General features: G+C 54.5%; 1 protein-coding gene across 1 annotated transcript in view; it reads right to left on the bottom strand.

The window, feature by feature from the left end:
* Positions 1-3,387: 3,387 nt before the first annotated feature.
* Positions 3,388-23,872, bottom strand: part of PIK3C2B (phosphatidylinositol-4-phosphate 3-kinase catalytic subunit type 2 beta) — a 74,491-nt gene continuing 54,006 nt past the window's right edge. Inside the window, exons 13-33 of the mRNA XM_077839430.1 lie at positions 23,661-23,828; positions 22,915-23,020; positions 19,974-20,122; positions 16,038-16,226; positions 15,256-15,349; positions 15,047-15,141; positions 14,615-14,795; positions 13,870-13,977; positions 13,064-13,156; positions 12,099-12,228; positions 11,482-11,618; positions 10,606-10,775; positions 10,090-10,246; positions 9,351-9,460; positions 8,887-9,088; positions 8,167-8,291; positions 7,391-7,508; positions 6,828-6,909; positions 6,321-6,427; positions 6,084-6,212; positions 3,388-5,612 (exon numbers count right to left, since the gene is read on the bottom strand). Of these exons, the coding sequence (XP_077695556.1) occupies positions 5,424-5,612; positions 6,084-6,212; positions 6,321-6,427; positions 6,828-6,909; positions 7,391-7,508; positions 8,167-8,291; positions 8,887-9,088; positions 9,351-9,460; positions 10,090-10,246; positions 10,606-10,775; positions 11,482-11,618; positions 12,099-12,228; positions 13,064-13,156; positions 13,870-13,977; positions 14,615-14,795; positions 15,047-15,141; positions 15,256-15,349; positions 16,038-16,226; positions 19,974-20,122; positions 22,915-23,020; positions 23,661-23,828 (2,839 nt within the window). The 3' untranslated portion in view covers positions 3,388-5,423. The remainder of the gene's footprint in view (positions 5,613-6,083; positions 6,213-6,320; positions 6,428-6,827; positions 6,910-7,390; positions 7,509-8,166; positions 8,292-8,886; positions 9,089-9,350; positions 9,461-10,089; positions 10,247-10,605; positions 10,776-11,481; positions 11,619-12,098; positions 12,229-13,063; positions 13,157-13,869; positions 13,978-14,614; positions 14,796-15,046; positions 15,142-15,255; positions 15,350-16,037; positions 16,227-19,973; positions 20,123-22,914; positions 23,021-23,660; positions 23,829-23,872) is intronic.

Here is a 23,872-nt window from a genome sequence, read left to right as displayed (position 1 = left end):
AGGCTATAGTTTGCAATATTCTACATTTCTTACACTTGTTTTTCAAGGCTACAGTCTCTGCCCTAGCCTTACAGATTCCATTCCATGTTTCTTCCCCACTAGCTTTTTAAAATTCATATGGACCTCCTTTGCTGGCAACCCAGTGCAGCGTCCATACCTTATTAAACTCTATAAGGATTTGCAAGGAGGGATTAAGGGAGTTCCCTAGCTCGTAGCTTTCTGCCAGGTTAGATTGTGATTCCTACAGAGGACGGCTCACTTACATATCAGATCAGCGGTCAGGGTCACCAGTCTAGTCAGTCATTGCCTGCATTTGGGTTCTCCCTGCGTGCTTTACTGGCTCAGGCCAGATAGTTCGTACAGCAGGCTCCAGTCGAACTGCCCAAAAGACCACAGACTCTGTTTCTGTAGTGAAGGTACTCGGCCAGGTTTATTGGCCACAAAGCATAATCCCTGCTCCCCGGATCAGTGTCTACAGTTATACTAGGACATGTATGCCCATGACAATGGATGCAGCTCAGTGAATGGCAGGACTTTCCATTCCCCCCTTGTTCGGACAAAGACACAGACCCTGTGACCCCTCTTTTATACACTGATACGAACAAGTTACTTATTGCCCCTCGGAGGTGATTAGTTACCACCCTTTATCCTGTACATGTAAGTTAGATCAAAACATCTATAGTCATCACTTTGTCAGCCTGACATTATCTTTAAGAGGGGTCAGTGTGTCCTTGTATCGTCTTTGGAGAGTGCGTTCACACATAACCCTGTATGTTCTGGTGCTACCCTCCTGGAATGGGTTTATGTGAATATGTTGGGTTTTTGCAACTCCAGCCCTATTCTTGCCAACTTCATGTATGCGGCAGGGCCTGACTTCTGCTCACAGCTTGACTTTTGCTCACTTTGCTTTATATTGGCACGGCCTACTTTAGTTCAGGCCTTAGGCCTTTCATCAAGCCCCTTATACAAGGCCTTATGTCTTAGGCTCGTTCTTTCTACACACAGTATCAATAGAGTCCACTAATTTTGGGTGGCCAAATTATTTTTGGAGGTACCAACCATATGCAGCTCCCGCTGACTTGAGCTGGACTAGTGGGTGCTCAGCATCTCTGAAAATCAGGCCGAAGCCGTCTCACATTGAGCACCTAGAAATTAAGGTACCAAACTGAGTGACTGCTTTTGAAAATTTAGGCCTGAAAGACTCTCTGCCTCGGTTTCCCTGTTTATAAAACAAAGGATGATACTTATTTATAGCTCAGGTGTGTGATAAAGCAGCTACAGCTCCACAGGTGAAAGGTGCCGAGAGTTGGTTCTCGTTAGCTCTTCCTCTTAAGCTTCTGGTGTATTTTCAAGGACCAAGCTGTCACTGCTGAAAGAACATTACGTATCTGCACTAATGGAGAGACTGCCCTGCTACTCCTACGGAAAGAATAGTCTCTTTGTTCATCCTCCCACAGACATAGTCAAATATATATTACTATAATTTCCCCACTAAAACTCATACTGACGGGGATGACGTTTAATTTTTGTTAGTTAGCAAACTGAAAGACAGGCAGTTACAATGAAAATTCCAATACTGACACAAGAAGTCCCGGTGGACAGGAAATAGCCAGTTAATTTCCTTATTTTACCAAATAAGTGACCAGCCAGAGCATTAATAATCCTCGTGTCAGCTGTAATGTAGGGAGCGGCTAATGTTGAGCCGTGTGTTCATTAAAATTGTAACTGGTAATTAAGAAATTCTACCCTTCAAAATATTCATTTAGTAAGGGTGAGGCATTCAGGTCACTCCAAAGCCAGCATTTAGCAATAGGTGGGCTGGAGAACATCATTAACCCAGCAATCATTGTTTCTTAGGTGTGCGAGGAGAAAAAAAGACCCAATTAAACTATTACATTGTGTTCTCTGTTTGCTCAGCGTCTTTCAGCTCCTTGCATGTAAGCGCACGCTTTGTAATCCACATTGCTCCGCTCTGCTAGTGGCACTCTCTGCTGAATCACAGACATAACCTGACCAGGCCTTAGACTCAGCCTGAGGTGCAGGATTAATTTAAACCTTGTTTTTTTCCTGACAGATGAAGGCGTAGGAGGATGGAGAGTTGGTGTGGAAGTACACCATGAGGCCTTGAGCTTCTAAGGGTTAATTTGCTGTCTCACTTCCCTCAAAGGGTTAAATCTGTTAGCAGTATCTTGCCGTTCACACTCCTGCAAGCCCAACCCAAGGAACAGCCATCCTCAGCCCCAGCCTCCCTGCAGCAGCTAACATGCATCCCGGCCTGGCATCATGGTAACAGCAAAAGGTTCCTCCGCATTCCAGTTACGCATGGGAGCATGCTGTAGCTATGACTGATGCAGCCCCTCGGCAGTTGTAATTACAGGTGGTAGTTTAAGAACTAAGTATGTTTGTAACGTGGATTGTGTGTTGCTGTAGCAACAGCATCGGACAATAATAAAGCCGCTTCAGTAAGCGCGGAAGCCTGTGCTGGCCTTTCCATTCTCCACCCAGCACGCTCACAAGGAATGGATACTGTGAGCGAACTCCCATTTCTCCATGAGTGGTTTACTTTTTCCTCCTCTGCTCCGTGCCCTATGTTAGGTTTTCATCTTCTCTCTTTTAATATGAAAAGGAGTACTTGTGGCACCTTAGAGACTAACCAATTTATTTGAGCATGAGCTTTCGTGAGCTCAAATAAATTGGTTAGTCTCTAAGGTGCCACAAGTACTCCTTTTCTTTTTGCGAATACAGACTAACACGGCTGTTACTCTGAAACCTATCTTTTAATATGGTTTCTTTAGACACCTTTTATATTTTGATTTAGCGTTAGTGAGCACTGGTTTGACAACTAAGGGGACTGGAATCCTCTCTTTATGACAGGCAAAACAGCCCCAGGGCAAGATCCCATTTCCGGGCCCCATCAGTGTGCCTCAACTCTGACTTAGAGGGATGAAAAGGGGCCTTCAGTCCTTGGCCTCTCTGCTGAGATTGCAAGCAAGAGAGCGAACAGCAATGGCAGTTCTGTGATAGGGTCCTCTCCCTAGGAAAGTGGGCTGAGATCCACCAAAATCATTTCGCAAAGGCAAGTAGGTAGCCATCCCTTGGTATCTAGTTTCATTCACTACTGAGCTGGTCGGGATTTGATGTCATAGAGGCAAAAGGCTCCCTACCTCATTCCCGTTCTCCAGCGTGTCCCAGAAACACAGAGATACGGTGTCTGCCCCCCCTTCGCCGGGCTGGAGTGCAGTACAGCCCCTTTCACAGAGAAGCAGCCTCACCGGCGTGATTCTGAAATGCCGAGATTGCTGCTCAGTGGGCAGGTCCACCCTTGTGACACTGGCTTTGGGGATTCATGAGGCCACACGTTCTTCCATTGTATTTCATTTCCTTTTATTTTAATGCCACTATTTTACAACCGAGCGAGATGCAGGTATCTGAAAGGTGCCTCTTCAGGAGCCCGAACTGCACCCCAACACAGATTGTGGGGGAAAGAGCGTTGACTGAAGAACTTGGCTATATTTGAGGACATCTCCTTAATGCACCTCTCCCAAACCCACCGGTGGAGGTTCAGAGATGCCACCGCCCGACACATCTGCAACTAGTGAATACCATGGCATGGAGGGGGGGATCCTTTCCTCAACCCCAGCTTATTTAAACCCATTCACCTACTAGATACAATATTTAAAACTTTTAATATAAAGATAAGTTCATATTCTCGATCCTGAGAAATGTTTCATCTGTTTACGGAATTCTCACTGTAAACAAAGCACCATTGACACCTCGGGGGGGAGGGAGAGAAGAGGGGACAGGGGAGTGAGACAGCTGCTTGGGGTGGGAGGCGCCTGAGCCCTTGAACTCTGCAGTTTAGGGCAACCCCACTATTCTGCCTGCCCCATGGACGGAGCCCTCTCCCCTCTCTGACACCAAGTGGAAACAGGCATCCTTTAAAATCATTTTTACAATGGGAATTAGATCTTTAAAAACCAAAAAAGGTTAAGAAGGGGGTATTTCCTTTCCCCTCTACACAGACACACACAATATGAATGTAACAAAAACAAAAAATCATATCTTCTACAAATGTTTCTCTCCCCTGAAAGGCTGACGAGAGGAAGAGCAGAGCCTCTCTGCTCTTTGCGTGACCACCAGTGGCTCCTTCTCCTCCAGGCATGGAAAAGTCTCAGTAGAAATGGCATCGTGCTCAATACCAGCTTAATTCTTTAGCTGATCAGTGAGCAAGCCCCACCCTTCCCAGAGGGGCAGATTGGCATTGCACAAGCCCCACCCCATTTGGTACAAAGTGGTGGAGCTCCAAGTGACCAGCTCCTTCATGTGGAATCTCAAGCTCCGAGGAACAATTTCCAGAAGTCACCTGAATGAGGGATTAGATCATCTCCCGCTTCCAAGATTTGACTGCCTCCACCCCTAAGACTTAGCCCAGCCCAGCCCCTCGCAAAGTCTCCGCTGCTGCTTCTCCCTTGGAACAATTCAATCTAGTGAGCAGGGGACCGGGGGGGGGGGGGGAAAGAAAAACATGGACAGCCAAGTATGGTAAAAGTCATGCTTCTGAATGTCCAACATCGCCACAAGGCCAGAGTAAAGGGCCTTGGGGAGTGAAGCGCAGCTGGAATTGAAGTGAATATTGCTGGCATTTTTTCAGGGGGCAGGGGAGATAATCAACCGTGACAGTCATTCCCCAGGAGCAAGGTTCACAGACTTGCATGCTCTCTGGCGGGAATCCAGAACAGAAGGCTCTACACATTCACAAATTATACAGCTCTCCTTTGGAAGCAAATTCTCTGAGATGGACAGAGGAGGCAGCTTGGATCCTAGCATACCACCTCCTAAACCAGAGACAAGGAGGGCTTATCTGCTGCTTGTGGCCTTTAGGTCCCCCCCGCCCCCAGAAGTTCCTATGGATATATACATTCTTTTAAAACAAACTCCCTAGGGACAGTCCAATAAGAACCTTACTGATGAAGTATCTCTCCTCCCTCCACACCCACAGGTCTCTTCTCATCAAAGCCTCATGTCCCATCTGGACACAAATTACTTTTCATTATTTTTTAAAAATAAAAATCTCAAAGAAAAAAAAAAGTGTCCCCGATATTCCCCCCTCCCTCATTGTTGCTCCCTTGACACAAGGTAAACTTAAAAAAAAAAAAAAAATGACTGCAGCCTTTTCAAGTCACAATAGGATTTCCTATTGCGATGTTGAGTTCCCAGTTTCTACAGGGAAAACGTAACAAAAAACCACCCCCAAAAATGAACACCTTCATCTGCAGAGAGAGGGTTTGTCTCTAGCTCCTGCTTGCAGAAAACAAAATCCATCTGGATCCAGGATACAACTCCTGGGACTCGCGCCCATTCCCACGGCCTAGCACTGCAGGGCTGACGTGGTTCCAAAGACACTGCCACTGCTGTTGCTCTCCTCACATGGTCCCTTGGCTCCTGGAGCCCAGCTCAAACCAGCCCATCTTCTCTTGGGTCAGGTCCAGGTCCCGTAGCTTAATGCAGACCTCCCCGAGAAGGATGTTCTCCCAGAAGCTCTCCTCGCTCAGGACGCTCAGGCGCAGTTCCCGCTGCTGAAGGTCTCCTCTGGGAATCCCGTCGTAGACGAGCTGCAAGACAGAGAATGGGGAAGGCCCTTACCGGTCCGAACGCGGTACCTTGGCAGCCTGGAGAAGGAAGTTCTCGGTTACGGAATGGGGAGTCCCTACTGTTGCCCCATTACTGTGCTGCAACCATGCTCTGGAGGGAGAGTGTAGCTCAGTCTCCATGAGCCATTCAGTGCTTGGCCTCTCCGCTGAGAGGACCAAATAGGAGATGGGCCCTTTTCCCTGGAAACTGGTCTGAGACACCAGCTCATTTGACAAGCTGCTGAACGTTCCTCAGTCAGCAGCGATTTTTGATCCCTACTGACCCAAGCAATCCAGCCAGTGCACTAGTAGTGGCAGGCAACTGGAGTCCACCCTCGTCCGGGAAAGATGATAAAGATTCACTTAGCTGGCCCTAGATCTAACCTAACCCCATCACAGCTGAATGCTCTTTCCATGAGCCCTATATGAGGGTCAAAGGGAATTGGACGGTACCATTTCATTGTAAGTGGGGTTGCAGGTTTTCCGAGCCACTTTGGTTTTTCTCTTGGTGGTTTTCTGGGGGTCAGGCAAGAGATAGATCTTGACGTAAGGGTCAGGGTCATTCCCATCCTGGAGAGGCTGCTACAAGAGGGAGAGACCAAAAAAAACCCCCAGTCATTTCCACGGCACCAGGATACAGACAGAGCCTGCGCAGCAGCCATGGCTGCTGCTGGGATTACAGGCACCTACCAGGCCTCGGATGTGCATCACCATGATGAAGAGCTTGTTGTTCTTGTAAGAAACGGAGAGCTTCACCTCCCCTCCCACCTTCCCGATGGGCCGAGACCACGTGGCATCTGGAAAGAGGCAAAGGACAGAGATAGGGCGCAGTGCCTACCAGCACAGGGGGTGAGCTACAGAGGCCAGCACAGGTTAGAAACCAAGCAGCGACACAGCGGTGCAGCAGCAATTCAAAACCACATGCCAGCTTCTTAGGAAGAAGCGTAAAAGTCGTGCTTCTAAATACCCAACATCGCCACAATGGAATCCCCTGGAGGGGCTGTTTTTCCTTTAGGTAACCACTACTTTGACCCTCATTCTCCTGCTCCATCAAGGGGTCAGGAAGGAATCTACCGCTGTGGTTTAGTACAGCATAGTACAGGTACATTGCGTGGGTGTGTTACACCTTCCCTTTGACACGCCTGATATTGGCCTCCATACCAGACTAGATGGACCATATACAATGAATAGTGATACCTGCGGGCTTTGGAGCTGGATTGGTGCCTGCAGCCTTCTCATCCCGCGGGAGTGGTTGGAAGAACGTATACACAAGATCACACTGCAAGGCAAGAATAGCACAAGTCTGGCTTGTATTACACAACAGAGGTAACAGGCTCTTTTCTCCATCCGTAAGCATGTTCCGCAAACTTCAAAGCAAGATATGTAACGCCACCATCAGTTATTAATATAGCACCTTCCATCCTCCAGAATCTCAAGCCACAGGAACAACTCACCACTTCGATGGCGTGTCTGATCTTCAAATAACTTTACAAACTGGAATTAAGTTAAGACTTGCAAGCTCCCTGGGATCAAAGCTCATGTTCCTGTCCCCGTTTTACAGATGGGGAAACCGAGGCACAGAGAGACATGACTTGCCCACTTCTCACTAACACAGTCTGGAAAAGGGCCCAGGAATCCTTTCCCTTAGTCACTTGCTATACTCACTAGATAAGTTCTAGAAGGGAGTGTTATCTATTAAGCCGTGTATGCTAGATCCCTTCTCCACCGTAGACTGAGAGGCGCTGAGAAGAGAATCTTACCTCAGCCACCTCTGGGGCTGAGTGGATCAGATGCCAGATGTAGCCATTCAGCTCCTCTTTCCTCCTGTCGGCCATTGCCTCGCCTCGTGACCGGCCGATCACAAACCTACTGGGAAAACTGACCAGTTGTGTGGGTGTAGGCGAGAGAGAGAGAGAACAGTTAGCAAGTCCCCAGTCGAGGGCAGCAGAATGCACTGCTGAAGCAGTAGTACCCCTAAGTCATCTGCTCTTGCCAGAGGCAGCCAGTGTTGCACTGAGGCACATCACACCACAATGGTGCCGAGTCGATTAGATTCTGTTGCTGAGAAACAGAGGACTTTCCGGGCCAATCTGGACAGGTGCTGCCAGCAAAAACTGGAGGATGGGTGGGCAGGGAATACTGGCAGGGTGGGAGGGCCCTAAAGCCAAGGATAGCTGGATCCTGACAGGTGTCTCTCAGCACCAAGAGAATCAAGAAGGGCTCAGTCTGGGTGGGTGCTGTCTGGAGCCAGGGACAGCTGTAGTGGGCTGAGTCAAGTTACAGTGGTCTGGGAAAGCCAGGAAGCAGCATAGGGGAAAAAAAACAAAAACAAAAACAAAAAACCACGGGGAGACTTGTCATCGTGGGTGCTGCCTGGAGGCAGGCAAAGCCCATGAGGGAGGTGCATCCCCTCCTCCCAGCATGCACCAGCCCAGAGATGAACCAAGCCCCAAACCAGCTGCAGAACACAGCCCCTTTTCTCTGGGGGTGGGACAAGAAGTGGAGCTGAGGAAGAGAGGAGGGGCAGCAGGGCTACCTGGGCAGGTGGGAGGAGGGAAAGATGAGGCGTAGCTTGTTGTGCAGCTCCTGGAACTCCTCAAAGGTACGCTGGACATAGGTGACCTCGCAGGGGCTCTCCCGCTGCACCTTCACAACGTACGTCTGCAAGACAGGGAGGCAGAGCCTGTTACCGCTGGCATGCCTGCGTCTGATCTAACTTATTACCAGGACAGATCGGGAGTAGCCCAACTGACATCCAGATTAGCTCAGAATCAGACCCACCATGCATGCACTGAAATGCAAGAAGTTTGAAAATCAGACAGAGGTTAAATGGTTTCTTCTGGCATCACTTCAGACCCTGTTAAAAGCTGGGGAAAGTTTTCAGGAACATGCGTCTGAAGGGAGGCAGACATTCAAGTCAAGTCACCTTTGAAGGCCTCATGGAAGGGTAAGTGGAGAGACCTGGGTTCTAATGAAATCATACATGTAAGGGCAGCCATCCACTGAGAGGTCCCACATTTCCCTTCCTCCAGAGGACTGGGTTTGCCCCCTCTAAACCACTAAATGTTCCTAGTGAGGCCAGAATCAGGAACCGCTGCAGCAGCCTTAATTTGGTTTGTCTCTCTGCCCCTAGGACTCCACTGAATGGCAGTAGACCGGGCCTTCCTCCAAACCCACCCCCCAGCACAGAATCCCTCTCCCAGATCTCTCATCTCCCCCGGCACGTATCCGGAAGAAGCAGAGCTGCAGTGCTCACATAGCCTTTGCTGGGGTTGAAGACTTTCTCATGGCGGCAAAGGAAGACGTCGCGGATCCGGCCGGCTGTCTTGAGTGTGTGCATGCGGGGGGCGAAGGAAAGCACAGGGCGGGTGTCCGAGCCTGTGAACTTCATTTGCGCCAGGTTGTGGATGAAGAAGTTGAGCTTGGTGGCCACGCTGCCCAGGCTAGATTCGATCAACCTGCAATGAGGGAGGGCAGCGTCACAGTGAGAGAGGGGGGACGCCATCCTGGGCCAAAGGCAGCTGCCATTCTTGGCACCCCGGCCCCTAAACTCTCCTGAGTGCACAAAGGCCCCTCAACCAGGGATGCTGAGACACAAAGAGCTGGGCTCCTTTCCTAGGAGTGGGGTGTACAGCCACTGAAGGCCCTTCCATCTCTCCCTGGTGGCAGAGGGGCGCCCCCTTCCCCACCTGTCGCCCAGCACCAGGTGCACTCTTTTACCTGGTGAAATAGGTGGTGGCATCAGCCTCGGAGTCCTGCGGCCGCAGGGCGTCGTAGACATACTTGAGGTCCTCGAGGTCGGAGAGCTCCGGGATACCACAGGACAGCATCTGGGGAGCAGGGCAGCCAGGTCAGTGCCAGGCGCCCAGAGGTGGGGAAGGAGCAGGGAGAGAGAGATGGACCAGCCGATCCTGGGGCCTCTATGCTAAACACGGCCCAGGTGCGGGTCAAGATGGCCTGTCCAGCATCCCCACTGAAGTCTCCTTCAGTGGAGAGGGACGGGGGCCTTCTCCCCATCACTCACATCCACGCCCCATAAGATGTACTTAGCGAGCCCAGCCCAGCGCTGGGTGTGTCTGCCTGGATCCAAGTCACTCATGTGGGTGAGGACAGCGGCATGAGTTCCGTATGATCAGGCAGTCATTGCCGCACTTCAGACAGCTGGAGGGGTGCTTGCATGACACTAAGCACATGCCTCCCCCCAAGGGTGGAGCATGCTGCTTTCATAGCGCTGTCAGATGGGACCCAAGAGCCCAGGGTAGGGGGCAGAACCCGAGAGGCCAAGGGGCAGCTGTAGACTCAGAGGAGGAAGGGAATTTCCCCAGCACTGAGGGTGGGAGGCATCTCAAGGCATGGGCACGGAGGGTGGCCTGCTCTTTGGAGATCCTTTGGTAATGAGGCCCAGCGAGAGCAAAGCCGCCGCAGTGCCTGGACCAGGGCAACCCTCCCGTGTTCTCACCAGGCCTAGCAGGTTGAGGAAGAGGTGGGTATGCTTGCGGATCAGGTTGTACGCCTGGCAGCAGAGATCCACAAAGTCATGGAAGCGGCTGGAGGGCTTGTCACCACCATTAATAACATAGGCCATGTCCGAGGTGAAGACGAACGGGGCCCGGTCCCTGCACCAGAGAAAGAGACACGCATGCCCAGATCAGCACAGGGTGTGGAGCAGAGGGGTCGACCATGGGAAATGGAACAGATAGCCACTCCAGTCTGTCCTGCATCCGACAAAAGACACCCTGATCCAGCTGGGAACAGCCAGGCTCCCTGACAGCCGCACAGCAGACCTTCCAAACCACTGTATCCACAGTACAAACTGTAGCCCTGTAGTCTCACAGAAACATGGCCATCCCCAGCACAACAGCTGCAGGGAGAAGATATCTGGTAAAGGGAGCCAGGGCTAAGTTCTGCTCCAGCGTGCAATACAATGGGATTGTAGGTATCACCCCTCTGCCAGGCGCCTGTGGGTGACACCCACCTTTTGATGTTGCCAAACATCTGGGCATGGCCCAGGAACCTGCCGAAGTCGATGTGGAACATGTGGCCGGTGGTTTTGAGCATGATGTTGTCGTTGTGCCGGTCGCAGATCCCCAGCACATAGGTGGCCACGCAGCACCCAGCACATGAGTAGATGAAGTTCTCCACTGCCTGGGAGAGGGAGAAGGGGTTAAAGCAGGTGAGAGGGGAAGAGAGGGAGAGAGACTTCAAAAAGGAATTGAGAGGAAGGGGAGAGAGCATGGGAATGTTTAGTCCCTCACTCTCAGGAGCAAGCTTGGTCCGTGAGGTGGAGGGGGGCACTTAATGCTGCTCAGCTCCCCCACCCGCCTTCACCAGGAACTTGTTTTAAGTAACAAAGCATTAAAAAAAACAAAAAAACCTTTGCACTCTTGCTGTAGGTCCTACATATAAACAAACCTGTGGGTACAGAATCACAGAAACGCAGGGCTGGAAGGGACCTCAAAAAGCCATCGAGTTCAGGCCCCTGCACCAAGTCAGGACCAAGTATATCTAGACCATCCGTCCAGCTTGTCCTTAGATGCAGGCACAATCCAGGAGCACAGGTGCATCTGGCTGGCTTGCTTTATGCAAAAGGTCAAGATCAAGTTCACTTACCAAAGGGCCTAAACAAAGCCCAGCGCCATGCCCGAGCCGGGCTCAGGGTGCATCTGTCGGCCATTGTTTATGTGGAGGGCTTACAAGAAGTTAAGCATATTGGAAGGTGCATTCGTTTGTGCATCATCCCAAACTGCAGAGGCTATTTGCCTCCCTCGGACCCCTGCTCCCTTCCCTACAGAGGGATTTGTACGACCCCTTTCCATTCCAAAGTCACCCCGCTGCACTCCCACGTCACTACCTTCTCGTACTCATCCTCCGTGGGGTTGTGCTTCTGCAGCCAGTCTGCCAGGGGGCGATCCTTGAAGGAGCCCGTCACCCCATGCTCCACCTGGATCTTGCGCAGAGTCTCTGCGTTGGGGATCATCTCCACCATGCCTGGAAGGGGAGGCAGCAGGTACCAGGGTCAGCACCCAGAATCGCCACTCACTCTGTCCGTCCAAACCCTCCCCCTGCCCCGGGTGGCACAGAGAGATCCCAGCCTGGGTCCCCAAGGTCTCAGCAGCCCTCTGAGAGGTCAGCGTTCGGGGCCAGCCGTCACCAATCTGCATGCCTTCATTTGAGAGCCTGACTTGAGGCACTTCGGGCCTGATTTGCAGAAGGGCTGAATGTCTGCAGCTGCACGGACCAAAATCCGCCTCTGAAAATCGGGCCGTAAGAGTCTTCCGCGGCATCTCCCTCTGGTGGCAGCACAGAGACACCCAAAGGGACAGTTGCTGGGTTCGAGCACTGTTCATCCTGGCTCTGCAGCCGCTGGATTCCCGACAGTGTCCCCATGCCGAGAGCATCACAGCCCCAGAGGAGCAGCAACTTCCTGGGAGGGAAGCGGGAGACAGTCACACCCGGGCTCCGACTTACCCCGGCCCCGGCCAGTGGAGAAGCAGCGGAAGATGACCATGCGCATGTCCAGCCCCTCCTGCACCCAGATCTTATTCATAATCCGGATCATCTGCAGCGTCAGCATGTCCTGCCGGAGGTCGTCTCCACACTGGCAGTCACAGGAGGGAAGTTGCATGGTCACAACTGGCGTGTTTCCATGAAGGCAACAGCTCACTGTTCCCTCTCTGGGGTTCCCTCTCCCAGGAGCGATCTCGCACCCTCCCCACAGAGGCTCTTCTCAGATTTAGAGAGGGCACTGCCAGCTCTGCCCCTGCCCAGCAAAGCCTTCCCAAACCCCACGATTCATGAATGCAGGACCAGTCTCTTCCACCATGAGTCTGGGGCTAAGGGGGTTCACTTTTTTCGGGGACAGATGCGATTCTGTGGGAGCTGAGCAAGTGGGAACATCAGGGAGAGGTGCCAACAGTCAGGTCCAGATTGTGGAATAGGGAAGGGGTGGAAGCCTCCTCACTTGGGACACTGAAAGCGGGACTGAGCACCAGCCTGGGGGAATAGATTGTAGGGAACGACACTGCCCATGAGCTACATGATCCAACTGGCTTTTTAAACCTTCTGTGGCAGGGACTTTGTGGGTGAAGAACTAGACTCAAGTGCCTTCCATTGACGGTATCCAGAGGGCGCCCCCCATCTTGCTATTTAGTGAGGGCATTTCTCGGGGAACTAGGTTTGTCACGCAGCCATGGCTTGCGGTGGAGCTGGTTCCCATCACAGTTCGGAGACCTTTGCTCACTTTTTGCTTGGTCTCACAGCTGCTGCAGGGACGGGAGCAGCCAGAGAGGAGGACGTGCCCTACTGGCTACTACTCTGCAATGAACTCCTCCGCACTTTGACCCAGAAGCCTCAGCAATGGCTGTTTGATCAGAACCGCGTGCCAGAAGTGCAGGCACAGAGCCAACCGGATAAGCAGCGGCAGCAGGGCTCACCTTAAAGATCACGCGGATGTTCTCCCCGAGGGCATCCACGTTCTGGAAGGAGAGCTTCAGGGGCACGGCGTTGGAGTTGAAATAGGAGCAGTCCTGCCGCCAGGGAGGGAAGGAGGAGACTGTCAGAAAGAACCAGAGCTACCTAGGGATATGAACATTGCTGCAGCCCTGAGCATCCTAGGGTTATGATCTCAGTCTGCCGGGGGACACAGGCTCCCACTGGTCCATTGCCTGTCAGTAGGACAGCAGCATCGATCAACCTGCCCGCTGCAGGGATCACCACCGCTGGGCCCTGGCTATCTGTGATGCGTAGAGCCACCAGGCCCAACACTCGGGCCAGAGGATTTATGCACTAGCCAGTCACCAGGCTTCTCTCTGCCTCGCTCATGCAAGGTCCTTGGAGGCATTTGACTCACGTCCCCAAACCCACACCGAGGTTCAGCTAGATTGGCACTGCAGCTCGGGGGAGGCAGAGAGCTGGACACACCGCACTGAGGCAGGCGCAGGTGGGTGCATGGGGATGGGGTGCAGATCAGGAGACAATCTGGAACGTTGGGGCAGGTGGAGAGGAGACACAGGGCTGGTGGTCAGGAGCACATGGGTCTGAGGTACGCGGGCAGATACTGGTGCTCTTTGCGGGGTACATAGATTAGGGGGAAGAGCTGATGGATGGACAGTGCAAAAGGTCTTCTCATTAGAATCCGTTGTCTTGGAATTCTGTGCCTCTGGGGGAATTAGCCCTACCACAGCAGGTGGACCAGCAGCCCGGGTCCTGATTCCCTTCTCACCCCGGCTCAGTCACTCACCCTGGGCACGATCCCCTTCACCAACAGGCTGGGGCTAAGCGGCAGGCGGCAGGAGCCATTGGCGCTGAAGAACTGTTTCACATGGACCAGCCCGTCTCGGAGAATGGCCTGCCGGAGACGTGGGGAGGGGTGAGTCACAGCCTTGCATGCACATCCCTGCCAGCATGCCAGCCCTGCCAGCAACCCACTCCAGCATCAATGCCCCCCGGAGGGATCGACTGGCTGAGGGGGAGCTGCAGCTCTGCAATCCCTTTGCAACGGCAGCTTCTCACTCTCCAGCTGCAATGCGGATGCACCATGCCTGGGAACCCTGCTTTGCGCAGTGACCCCTGAAGGAGCGGCGCTAGGCAGGCCTGCCTAGTCACCCTCAACTGGAGGGAGGTGCCCGTGACCTCAAGGAATTATGGGTGAGGAGGCTGGGGGAGCCTCGGCACATGTGTGGAGTATGGAAGGCCCCTCAGTGGGGGATGGGAGTTGGAGGAAAAGGGGGAACAACGCTCCTATCCCATGACCCTTCAGCAACTCCGGAAGGGTGGGGCTGCAGCCAGCACTCCTACATGGCTCCCGACAGCGCCTCCCACTGGGCGAGGTGGGAACTGGGGCAGCTGGGAGGTCCCCTGACAGCCAGCGCTCTTGGCCTGCTCCCTGCAGACAGAGGAGTGCTGTCCGTAAGCAAAGCAAGCAGCTTTCAGTCGGACCCCCCTGCCGCTCATGCCCCTCCCAGAGGTACAGGCTAAGCACCAACCTGTCGCGAGGACGGAGCGGCCTCCCGAACCTGCTGGGCCAGCTTGGCCAAGGTGTTGACCAGGCAGCACTGCCGGTCGAACTCCTCTCTCAGGCCTTTGCCACAGCAGCAGAGCAGGGCCGCCAGCAGGTACTGGTAGCGGATGCTGAACTGGGAGTCCTTGAGTCCGTCCTTCAGCAGCCTGGGGGAAGAGGGCAGCATGGAGATGTCAGGACAAGGGGCCCCCAACCCCTCTCATTCCTACTTTCTCCAGTGCAGGAACTCCAGGGTGGGGAGCTGGGGCTTGTACCTCACAGGCTAAGAGGGGGACAAGTCATGGCTGGTGATGTTAAATGGTGGGATGCCCACTCCCCAGGCACCTCCCATCACTTGGGCAGGCCCCAGCTGAGCACAGACCCCTCCCAAAGGCTGCAGCACCCACACCAACATTACCAGAAGAAGTAGTGGGTGATTCTCAGGTCACAGATGGCTCGCTTCATAAGGAACCGCACCAGGGGGCTGTCGAGGTAGCACTCATACTTCAGGGCCTGGGAGGGGAGAAGCAAGGACATTTCTCCATCAGCAGGCAGGACAGTCGGACGGGCCTGGCCCTAACCATAGGCCATGCTGTGCACATTGGGCCGAATGACTCAGTGACTCACCTGCACCAGCTGCGGCAGGTAATCCAGCAGCTCTGCATCCGACATGGAGTCGATCCAGTGTACAGCTGTCCTCCTCACTTCCTGATCCGGGAACCTACAGCCACAAGCCCCGCATCACTGGGAGGAGGTCACAGCAGGCTCTCTCCAGAGGAACCCAGCCCACCTGCCTGCAGACGAGACCGCTGGGGTCCCTGCAGAGGGTCTGCTGCTGCCATCACAGCCTCTCATAGGCGCATTGTGGGGAAAGCACAGCCGCAGCCTCCCAGGCAAACCACATCATCCCACTGGGAATGCCACAAAACATGGGAACGGAGATGCTTGGCCCGTCTCCAGAAAGTCTCCTGGTCCTCTTATCCACCCTCTTATTTTCTGGGAGGGTTCCTGTTGGATCGGTCCCCCAGCTCCCCTACTGTGCTCACGACCAGGCAGTGGGTCGTGGCTGCCATATGACAGAGAACACTAGTAGGCAGTCGCCAGTCTGTGTCCACCTCCCCCATGCCCAACCTGTGGGCAAAGATTCTAAACCCATGTGCTAGATATGCCCAGCCCGCGCCCCACGTCCCCCCAAGCCCCATTCCTCCCCCTCCCCTCCAGCCTGACACAGCACAGCTTTAGGACTGTTTGGGGTTCAGATGTTCACAGGATGTGGCTGCATCTTAATGCGGCGACTGGCTGACAGGCAGAAGCCACAGCCCTCAGTGAGTGGCGGGGCGAGGGAAAGGAGGGATCTCTGCCCGCTGCACCTCTGCCCCCCGGGACGGATTCCCCAGGCAGTGGCTTACGTTGCATGCAAGAGCCCGAGGGCATCTTGGTGGTGCATGTAAGTCCATTGCTTCAGCAGGGCGTAGATGTCAGGCAGGCAGGCCCACTCCCAGCTGGGGGCACTGGTGAGCAACAGAGGCAGCGATCCAGGCTGTTCGTGGCAGAAATAGCGCTTCTCCCACAGTCTCTTCCGGTCGGCGTCCGTCAGCCTAGGGCAGCAAAGGTCACAAGACACAGACCTCAGTCCCCTGGGAGAGCAGTGTGTTTCCATCCCGGCTGGACGTCCCGGGGCCCTGAGGCCTGGAGCGGGGGAGTCAATTGCCCAGGGTCAAAGTGCCCGGGAGACAGGGCTTGACACTGGTGTTACTGGGAACAGAGTCTGGCTCTAGGAATCTCAGGAGCGGGACAAGAAATAAAAGGGTCAGTGCTCTGAGTGGCCACAAGAGAGCAGGAAAGTCAACCCTGGGACAGCCACTTTGGCTCCTGTTACTCGGGCTGGGTAGGGCTGCCTAAGAGGAGACCTGCAGCTTGTCGCTTTCACCTATGGAAACTGGTCCTATAAAAGATATTCCCTCACCCACCTTGTCTCTCTACTGTCCTGAGACGCATGCGGCTTAGTGGCTTCTGAATCAATCCCGTTTTCTGAGGAAGGCAGCTGGATCAAGTCCTGATCAAGCAGCATAAACCCTTTCACCTCAAGCCTGAGAGATCCAGGGGGTCAGCTGGCTGGGCAGAGGCAAGTGACATGGATTCCTCCGGACACATCTCAGCTGATTTTCAGCTTGCATTGAAATTGAGGAAGGTGAGACAAGGGGAATTTCAAACCCCCTCTGTTCTCTCCCCCTGAAAATCTGATCAGCAGGGTAGCAGCCTGGAGCCTCCGGGCTGCACACGATTTTCCATTCCAGTGACTGCAGGGAGTGACAATCCCTCACTCCTGGGCCTGGATCTTACAGAAGCACTAGTGCATTGTGGCCCCGGTGAAATGAGTTGGGCAGGTCTCAACTTAAGGTGTATCTCCACTACAATCATGGGGTGCGCTTGCAGCTCTCGTAGATTTACCTGAGCTAGATTCGATCTAGCTCGGGTCCCGGAGCAGTGAAGCTGCAGCAGCGTGTGCTTTAGCCACCTGAGTAATTTTCCGGCTGCAGGCAGGATTGTACAGACCGTGCCGCTGCGGCTTCAGCGCTCTGTTACCCAAGCTAGCTGGTAGACATAACCTGCATGCCTAGTGGACATTTCTCCATATCACAGACCAGTGCACAGTCCAATGTGACTGGCAGCTCCGGAGAGCTAAGAGCGGCAAGAGGGCAGGCTGGGGGCTGGCACTGAGGTGCATCGGCAGAGCCCTGTAGGGGGGAACTCAGGGCTGCAGATCGGTACTGAGGGGCATCAGCAGAGCTGGGGGTGTGGGAAACCGACCCTCCCAGCTCCCAGGCCTGGGTCCATTCCCAGACACTCCCTTTCACGATGACTCCAGAGCTCGCCCCAAACAAACAAAGGCAAAGGAAAGCGAATGCACTGCCTGCGTAGGAGAAGGTGGGAACGACCCACCCTGGCAATGAACCTGCGAGCTGTGGAGCAGGCGGGCCGGGCACTGCCCTCCCAGAGCACAATGCCAGGAAGGGCTGGGTGCCTTCTGCCGGTTCCCAGCACTGCGCCCTGTTCCTCTAGGAAGTGTCCCGTTTCAAGCCAACAGCTGCAGCGTGTGTGGGGTGACCACGTGGCCTGGATCAGCTGGCAAAGGAACAGGGACAGCAAGGCCCCTTATTCCCATTCGGTCCGAGACTGGAGCATACCTGGCTGGCAGCATTCCGGCCAGCAGGAGTGGGCTCGGATGCCTCATGTCCAGCCCTCCAGCTGTTCTCTGCTGAGCCTCTGTCTGTCTCTTCTGCCAGAGGGGGAGCACCCAATGCCACCTGGAGTCAGGACTCCGGGGGTGTTTTGCAGGGGATGGGGCGGGAAGTGCAGCCTGTGGGTTTGGGACCCAGCTCCACAGCCCCAGCTGGGAGTGACGAAGATGGAGGATTGAGCTGGGCCATGCTTGCCCACTTCTGGCTTTTTATTGCTCTTCTGGACCCAGCTGCTCTGGGAAGTTCGTCCCTGCACTAAGGCCCAATCCACCCCACAGCTGGGGAACGGGGTGCAGGTAGAACAGTCTCTGCAGAACTTAATTCCTCACCCTCCTACTTCTCTCTCCCAAGACAATTGTCTCGGTCTCCTCCTCCCAGCACCAATATCAAGTTCTGCTGCCTCTTCCCCTCTAATGTCTCCAACCCCCCCCACCCCAGCTGCTCCCAGCTCCCTAGTCTCTCGCTTGCCTCCCCCGCCCACCTCTCCCGGGCCTTGCTTAGCCCAGAAGCTCTGTGAGCACCCCTCTGTTCGCAGAGCACCCGGCACAGCGATGGTCATAAGGACCATTCCGAAGAAGAAGAAGAAGAACGCCGAAGCAGACGCTGTGCCCAGCACAGGAGCAGCTGGCAGAGAGTTTGTTGCCTGTGGGTGCCAGCAGGAGGCGTGTGGCTGTGGGGCAGATATCGCACTTGGCAACCGGGATGTGCCTGTGTTCTGGATTTGGCCTTAGGGGGTGGAGCTATTGTAAAGGGCACACAAAGGCAGGGGCAGGAGCCAGGGGTACATGCCTACAGGAGGCTGTGGGGAGGGAGCAAGGATGCAGAATGGCCCCTGAGCTTGGGGAAGAGTCAGCTCCCCAAAACCACAGGGATTGGGGGGAGCAGGAGAGATGAGATGGGGTTGGGCGGGGGGGTGCCAGGCCTCTGTGGTGCTTAGAGATGGAGAACTGGAGGAGAAGGAGGGAGAGGTGGGCCAGGTGCCATATGAGACAGGGGCTGTAATGAACCTTAGATTGGGGGTGGACCTCCCCGCTTCAGCAGGCACATGCGGGGCAGCCTGGCAGGAGGTGTGGACGCCCTGTGGAGCCATGTGTGGGGATGACTGACAGAGGGAGAACGTTGCTGGCTCTTCCCAGCCTGGCTCCAAGACACTGGGCCCTACCAGGTCCCCTGGGACCTTTCCATTTCCCACGGTCCATTAAAGAAGAGGTACAGATACTGCCCCCCCCCCTCCCTGCTCTGCTGGTCGGGATCATGCCCTAGGAGTGAGCTGCCTTGCGGGTGGCCAGCGACACCCGATCCTTCCTGTTTATAGACATGTCTGTGATGCAGAGGCGTGGGCCTCTGGGCGGGGGCGGGGGGGGAAGCGGGGTGAGGAGGAGAGATGGCTGGAGACACCTTCCTTGTACACACGTCTGGAGAAGGCAGTTTCTTCCCTCTCAGCCATCTGCCAGAGCACGAGGCTGGGCCGCTCCAGGGAAGGACAGGTGAACAGCCTGCGAACAGCTGCCTTCAGACAGGGAGAATGGGGGGCAGCCGCACACGCGGAAGCATCAAACCTGATCCCTGACCCTCAGCCCTCGCCACTCGCGAGGGAGCTTCCCAGCAACTTGTGTGGTTCTCAGGACCAGCACTGCCAGTAGTGGGGCCCCAGCCTGCCAGAGATGAGGGTCAGGTCCTCACATGACTCCCCTCTGGTCCTGCTGCTGACAGGCAGCACATGTGTGCAGGGCAGGGGTGGGGGTGGGAAAGAGTGTGGGATCGGGCTGGCCTGAGAGTCACAAACCTGCCTGGCCACAGACCCTGATCCAAAGGCTATTAAGGCAGAGGGAGCTTTTCTGTTGCCTTCAACTTCTCGATCAGGACCCAAGAGACCCCTCCTCCCACAGACAGACTTCTGAGGACAAAACCCAGTGGAGATCCACCCACCCCAGCGGGCCCCCCAGTCATGGATATCCACGTGTGACTGCTTCGTTGTGCAGTGCCGCGAGCTACAGTCCCCGGCAGCTGAGCTGGAGACACCATCTCGGCTGAGGTCTCGCCTCCCCATATGTCATCCCTGTGGAGTGTGCGTCCCCCCACCACGCGGGCACGGCCTCTCACCAGTACAACGATTCCTTCTGCATCACCTCCTTCAGCTTGCGCTGGTCCTCCTCGCCCAAGCTGCGGAACTCGTACTTGGGGCTGAACTCGGCAGCCGGTGGGCTTGTGAACTTCACGTTGAAGGCAGAGGCTGGGAAATCGATCTGCAGGTCGGGAGGAAGAGCAGGTCAGAGGTCACCCAGAAGGCTCTGTTAAGATGCTGCTGCCCTCCTCAAGGGCACCTGGGACACTTGGGATGCTCTTGCCTCATATTACTGACCCCAAGGCACATGGTTTTTCTCAGGATACCTGCATCCCCCACCCCATGTTACTGCTCCCCCACGGCAGGTGGGATTCTGGGAAGGCCGACACCCCCTCGCCCTGTGCTTCTGCTTTGAAGCAGATGCCCAGGCTTCCTGCAGCCCCATGTGCTGTGCAATTGCTATGTATTCTCTCAACTGGCCATTGCAACGCTCATTACTGAGGCTGTGAAACTCATCACACATGGGGCCCTCCCAGAGGGGAACGTGAAGCCGACAGGGGTGGGATTGCCCTTACGCCCGCCTCACTGCCAGGCCCTACTGACCCAGTGAGCCACGAACTGGGAAGTGTTGGGAAACTTCCAGGCCAGGTGCACGAAGGGCCATTAGGAATAAGGACCTGTGAGAAAAGAGACACACCGCTCACTCCACTCTGCGCAGTCTCTCAGTCTGGAGCCCAGTTAGCCAGGCCAGCTGACTCGGTCCCTGCCACTCCCAGCATTCCCTACTCTGGATCCAACAGAGCAACTGCTTCCTCTCCCCTGCATGTTCTGGATGCCACAGGCGGGTGAGGGGCACACAAGGACGCACAGCCGGCTGTCCCCATCTGATTGGCGTGACCAGACACAGAGTCCCAGCTGCATGACTAGTGACTGGCTGGTGCAGTGAGATGGAGGACCAGTCCTCTCACCCCTCTGCTGTGCTAAGACATTGCCCTGGATTTGAGGGGTGTGTATACCCCAGAATGTGAGCCAGTTAATTGCAACTATATTATGTGCATTCAGCCACCCTGAAGTAATGAAACAGAACACCACATAGTGAAGAGTTAATTTGGAGACAAGCTCTCAGAAGCAAGGTCATATCGAGCTGGCAGTTTCTATTCATCAGAATAGGAGGAGGGGACAGACAAGTAAACAACTGAGACTCAAAACCTTGGTGGTTGGAAAACCTCTATTCTAGATGCCTCTGAGATGAAAAGTTTATTGAAAGTTAGAAAAGTGACGACATAGTAGGAGTCATTATGACCTGTGCGTTTTGTAGACGTTAGTTATAAAAGATTAGTGAATAGAGTCTACTTGGGAGCAGTCCTCTGAAGCCATCTTGAGAGACATTTTCCCTGACACCCTTTTTCCCCGGGGGGTGAGCAACTGGCCACTGCGAACCTGCTGTTAATTACTTGAGACCGTTCCGGATGTTCTAAACCTATTGCTTATGTCTGTGTGTGCTTAAGTCTAATGAACTGCCGTGAAAACACACTGACTTGCATGAATCTTATCAAAGGGAAGTGCTGTGTTCCTGTTGATTTATTCCTTACACCGCCTGGAGTGAAATAGTTACGTTGCCCCTGTTGGGGGTTCTGAAAACCCCAGGTAACACTGCCATTGCCTGTTGGGCTCGGTCAGGTTAAGGAGAGGCTCCTGCTGGGGGATCCTCTCCTTCCTGGCCTGGAAGAGTTTGGGGGAAGAGTCCCACTTTCACAGCTGGGCCATCGTCTGCTGTGGCTCTAACACATTCCCTTCTTGCACTGAACGCTGGTTCACCCCAAGACCAAGCTGGGACAAACTGGGCCAGTTTCCATTCTGATCCTTCCTCAGGGAGGAAGAGGTGGTCAAGCTTCCCCGGCCCTGGAAAGCTGCAGCCTCACCCTGCCATTCCTCCTATCTGCAAGAGGAGCCGACGGGGCAGAGCAGGAACATGCTACAGCCAAGGCAGGTACCTTCACCGACAGGTCACGCAGGACCCTCTACCCACCCACCCAGCTGCCCCATTTTCAGTTGAAACTGTGATGGATTTGTCAATGGCTTTGGGGAAGCCCCAGTGGCTTGGACACTGAAGCAGGAGAGAGAGGAAAGACCGGAGCCGTAAGGACAAACAGAGCAGAGAGAAGGCAGGGCCGAGCGCTGTTTGCACTGCAATCCTCCCCCTTTAAGGCCAGCCCCAGCAACCCACAGGGAGGAGATTCTCAATCCATCCCAGCTGGAATATTGGTCTTCCAAAGCTGCCTCCTTCCCCTCTGCTCCGGGCCACAGCTGGCGCCTTGTGTGCGGGGCTGGTTTTGCCGCTGAGCACTCAGCCGAATCCTCGCCAGCACTCACAGGAAAGAGAGAAAGAGAGGCACAGCCGAGGGTGGAGGGAATGCAGACACGAGCTGGAGGGGGGGAAGAAGAAAGGAAACAGCCCAGGGGAAAATACAGAGCATCTATGGACCTGCCAAGAGGGTTTTTTTCCGCCCCCCCACGGATGACGAGCTATTAGGTTGGCAGCTCCTATCACAGGTGACATAGTTATGTTTTGTATCTGACTATTGACTTGGCAGAAGCCCAGAGCATAGCATCCACTTCCTAGCCCACTCTGTGATTGGGCCACCACCTCCAGGTCCCTGACCAGGCCTTTGGGACGAGCAAAGAAGAGACCAGCCCCCACAGCATCCACCCCAGGTTTCACACCGAGCCCAGCGCATGTTGGGACAGGAGTTTTCAAGAGTGGCCAGAGATGGGAGGATGCCCAGCTTGAGACCCCTTGGGCCTGGTTTGCAGAGGAGAGTGCTGAGCCCTGCCAGCTCTACCTGATTTCAATGCCCAGCTGCCTCCGAGAACCAGGCCCAGGGCGGCTCTAGCTGAGTCCCCCAAAACTGAGGGATCCAAAACCCAGAGTCCCATTTGGAAGATTTTTGGCCCAGAGAGTCAGACACTCACCTGCAGGATAACGCTGTCGGGCTGGTTGAAGTTGGGGGCACTCGACCTGGCACTGGAGTTGTCCTGAGTTGCTGGCCACAAGCCCAGGAGCTTCCGCCCACACGTCAAGACCCTGGAGAAAGGAAGGGGATAGGGTGTTATGACCTTCCCTAGCAGAGAAAAGTATAGCACCATCCAATGGCTGGAAGTTGAAGCTAGACAATGCAGATGGGAAATAAGGTGTACATTTTAAACAATTTACCAAGGGCTGGGGTGGATTCTCCATCACCGGCAATTTTTAAATCGATATTGGATGTTCTTCTGAATGACTTCCTCTAGGAATTATTGTGGGGCAGGTCTCTGGCCTGGGTTACACAGGAAGTCAGACTAGATAATGACAGTGGTCCCTTCTGGCCTTTGCATCTATGAATCTAGAGCCTTGGGCATTAGAACCTGCTTTGTTGAGGCTAAGAACAAGGAGAGGACCCAGGGGACAGTGGTTTCCTGAGTACGGGTGGCTTCATTGCAGAGCCCCTCCAGGATGGGAGCAGCCCATAGTGGGTTGGGTTTGACAGCTGCTGCCAGGCTCAGCAACAAGCCTGACACAAGGGCCAACTCAGCGACCTTGGTGCCAGGCAGGTGGGGCTCTGGCACCAGGAGATCCCCTGGGTTTGGTATCCCAGCTGAGTCGGTGCATTCGGTAAACACCCTCCAACATATCCTTTGTGCCCAGCCCCTTGCCCAGGGGATGGGGACAGGGAGGGTGCACGTACTGCCTGAAGTTGAAGAGCGGGGTGGTGACCCAGCCCAGAGCCTCAGGGACCCGCCGCTGCTTGTTGGTCTCAGAGGAGCTCCCCGGAGGCGGGATGGGCACAGCATAGAGCGTGGCGCTCAGCAGCGTCTCCCGCGGTAGCCGGTTCACTTGGATCGGAAAGCAGATCCTAGAAGAAATCACCCGGGGAGCTGCGAGTCAGAGCCTTGGCTT

This window comes from Eretmochelys imbricata, chromosome 21 (assembly GCF_965152235.1).
Source record: "Eretmochelys imbricata isolate rEreImb1 chromosome 21, rEreImb1.hap1, whole genome shotgun sequence".
Lineage (NCBI taxonomy): Eukaryota > Metazoa > Chordata > Testudines > Cheloniidae > Eretmochelys > Eretmochelys imbricata.
This window is presented reverse-complemented; position numbering and strand designations above follow the sequence as displayed.